Source organism: Grammomys surdaster, unplaced genomic scaffold, assembly GCF_004785775.1.
Source record: "Grammomys surdaster isolate TR1022 unplaced genomic scaffold, NIH_TR_1.0 361, whole genome shotgun sequence".
Taxonomy (NCBI): domain Eukaryota; kingdom Metazoa; phylum Chordata; class Mammalia; order Rodentia; family Muridae; genus Grammomys; species Grammomys surdaster.
This window is the reverse complement of record NW_021604780.1, coordinates 175,581-178,847: the sequence shown is the minus strand read 5'-3', so window position 1 is coordinate 178,847 and position 3,267 is coordinate 175,581. Positions and strand designations below refer to the sequence as shown.

At 43.4% G+C, this 3,267-nt stretch overlaps 1 protein-coding gene across 3 annotated transcripts in view; it reads right to left on the bottom strand.

Annotated features, from left to right (window-relative positions):
- The window catches only part of Tbccd1 (TBCC domain containing 1), a 48,631-nt gene that overhangs the window by 5,581 nt on the left and 39,783 nt on the right, over positions 1 to 3,267 (bottom strand). For all 3 annotated transcript variants that reach the window (XR_003712948.1, XM_028779700.1, XM_028779702.1), the window contains exon 7: positions 1,145 to 1,294. Coding sequence is in view for 2 of the 3 variants with exons in the window: in XM_028779700.1 (XP_028635533.1) it covers positions 1,165 to 1,294 (130 nt within the window). In the remaining variant the exon portion in view is untranslated. The remainder of the gene's footprint in view (positions 1 to 1,144; positions 1,295 to 3,267) is intronic.

The window sequence follows — 3,267 nt, the reverse complement described above, 5'->3', positions numbered from 1 at the left end:
ATGTAAGGGAGCATCTCTGTATGTAAGGGAGCATCTCTGTATGTAAGAGAGCATCTCTGTATGTAAGAGAGCATCTCTGTATGTAAGGGAGCATTTCCACTCCTATATTTTCCCCTATGAACTACAGTATCATTTGCCTATTTTTTTTTTTTACTTTTAGTCTTCAAAAACCTGAAAGCAGCATCTTAGTTTCTATTTTAAAAACAGTTTGTGGACTGGGGAGTTGGTTCAGCAGTTAAGAGCACTTGTTGCTCTTGTAGAAGACTCAGTTTCGATTCCAGACACCTGTATGATGGCTCACAACTCTGTTACTCCAGTCCCAGGAGATCTGATGTCCTTTGCTCTCTGGACACCAGGCATACATGTGTTACACAGACATACACAAAAGCAAACCATCCATACACATATTTTTTGGAAAATATTTTAAAACATGCTAAAAATAGCATTTGGATTAAGTAATTCTCAGCAAATTTATCTCTATATTCTCTTCTACATAGTTAATTCATGACTTTCTTCTAGTGTTCTGTAGTAGACTATTTATTTGGATTAATTCTAACTAACTTAATAATGATCTATGTGAGGTTATTAAGGACAAGTTTTATTAGTTTTAGGAGACAGGAAAAAATACATTAGAGAGGAGGACTAGAACTTAATGCCTGGGCGGGAGAGCATGGTCGGCAGTTACACACAGACACTGCTTTCCCAGAGGACCTGAGCTCAATTTCCAGCACCAAAGCTGGTCAGCTCACAAGCACCTCAAAGTCTAGCTCCATGGGAGCTGACACCTTTGGACTTCTCTGGGTACCCTCACTCAGGTGTACACACCCACATACAGATGTACCCATAATTGAAATATTAAAAAACAAAACAAAAACACAATTAATGAGGAAAATGTAAATTTTTGGTAGTGTACAAATTGCAAAGAAAGATAAAAATTGGCCATTATATTTGCCCAAATTTTTGAGATAGGCACCACTTGAATATTTAGGGTTTCTCATCAAAAAATATGTGGGTACATGTGTCTGCACGTGGGCGAGAGCAGAAGAGAACACTGTCAAGAACATAATACACCGCGTTCTTTTCTGGTTTGTATGCCATTAAAGAGTTCCCAACAGCCCCGTGAGTGCCCGTGTTCTATGCCTACCCGTGGCTCCATGCGGGGTCCTACCCAGCCGTTTGCTTGGAGGCTGCTGGAGGTGGGACCAGGCTATCCAGCTGCTGCCGATGTCCTGTTCTAACCAACCATTCATAGAACTTGTTCTCCACAAGGACCTGGAACTGCTTCCTCTGCTCCCTGAAGTTGTGTAAGAGCACACAAATGTAAGGAGACAACCCCCAGCAGATTTTACTCCCACCATTCCCTAAAATCTCAGTACAACCAAATGACTATGTGCAGTCCCCCTTCAGTCCTCTCCGTGTTCAAGGCAGTGAGACACGATGTCTAAAGCCTAGAACACTGCAGGTTCTTACAGTGTTCTGACAGGAATAAACGTATAAGGAAAAGAGGCCACACTGCTGTCCAGGTCGGCGGACTGTGATCTCTGTCTGTGTCCCTGTTAACTATGAGCCCTTGTGGGGAAGACAGGAAAGAAGCAAAGTAAATGTACAGCATGATGTTAAGTACTTAGAAGAAAAGCCCTTGTTGGAGAACAGTGCCGTGTCAGCTGAGAATGCAGCATTACTGAGTGCTACTGTAGGACAGGAGTGGACAGAGATGGACAGGAGTGGATAGAGACGCCTCTCTAATATGACATTTCAACAGGATTATGTAGAATGGACTACCCGACAGAGACAATCAAGGCCCTAACGTGACAGCATGACACAGGCAAGAAAGAGAAGAGTAGCCCCCAGATGGGAAGACCTTGCGCATCGGCCTGGCAGGACACAATTCCACTGGATCCACAGGACACCAACAGCACACAGGGCATGCTGGAATGACTACCGCCCAGAGCAAGAACAGGGTACTGCACACCTCAACTGCACAATCCCACTCAAGGCCAGGGGTGAACCCCGTCTCCTGGGTGAGTGGCTGCTGACACTTTGTACTTTTAGATCCACACCTCATCCCAACCTGTCTTACAGATAAATTACTAAGTTACAACTATGCAGCCACTCACTTTCCCTGACTGCAGATGGCATTTAATCTTCAGCAAGGCCTTGCCTCCCACAACACTCCACAAACCACACAATGTGAACCAGGATTTTGCTGGCAGTTTGCCTTCAATCTGCTTTCTGTTGAAAGTTCTCAACTCACATTTAACTTAATGGCTTAACTTTATGACAGAATAAAAACAATGTACTTGCTCTGCAGGAACTCTACTTCAAATGCGTATGTGTGTCTGCAGGCTAGTAATCTACAGTATGATACTCTTTAACGCTGGGCAGCAACTGTCAAGTGCAGGCCTGCAAGCCGATGCTCAGGACGGTGGATGTTCTTCAGTGCTCCTACACTGCAGAATCGGCCGGCGGCTTAGGTACAGTAAATGAATTTTTGGCTTACACTGAGTTTCGCTCTGGATGTAGCCCTAGTGTAAACGAAGGCACAACTTTATTCCCAAGTTACACTAGCTACTTTTTCAGCATTTCTAGCACCACTACATGCTAGAATATAATTGCTCACCAGTTTCCAGACTCTACAAATCTCCCTAAGCTTTTCACATGTGTAAGAGAGTCCAGGCATTTAAATGATGGAAACATTTACACAGCAGGTGTTCTAAAGATATTTTTCAATGAAGATCTCTTCTTATACACTCTAATTCTATTACTGTACTATATGGTGTTATAATGACTGTGGGGAATAGTAAGCACACAGAGCCTCTGGAACAAGGCTTTGTGACTAAGTAAAGTACTTAATCTTAGTTCTCTAGTCTTCATCTGCAACTGGGCACAGCGATTAGAAATAAGCAGTGAGGTAGCATAGAGCTGATCAGATCAGTGCTTGGGACATCCTAAGTACTCAGCCTGCGATCCTGTAAACACCTCCATCATTACTATAGATTAGAGCGACAACTTCCTACTCAGAAGGCTCTGAGTGCAATGAGATCAGCAATCTGCTGACATGATCCATGAGTTGAGAGCCACATCCAGTGTTTACACAGGGAACTGTAGTACTTCTGCACGGATCCCCAACTAAGGCGTAAGTTGTGTCTGTTGTTGATTGTGTGGTGTGTGTATGTATGTGTGTGTGTTGTATATATAGGTATGATATATGTTGTACACAACACACACACACACACACACACACACACACACACACACACACACACA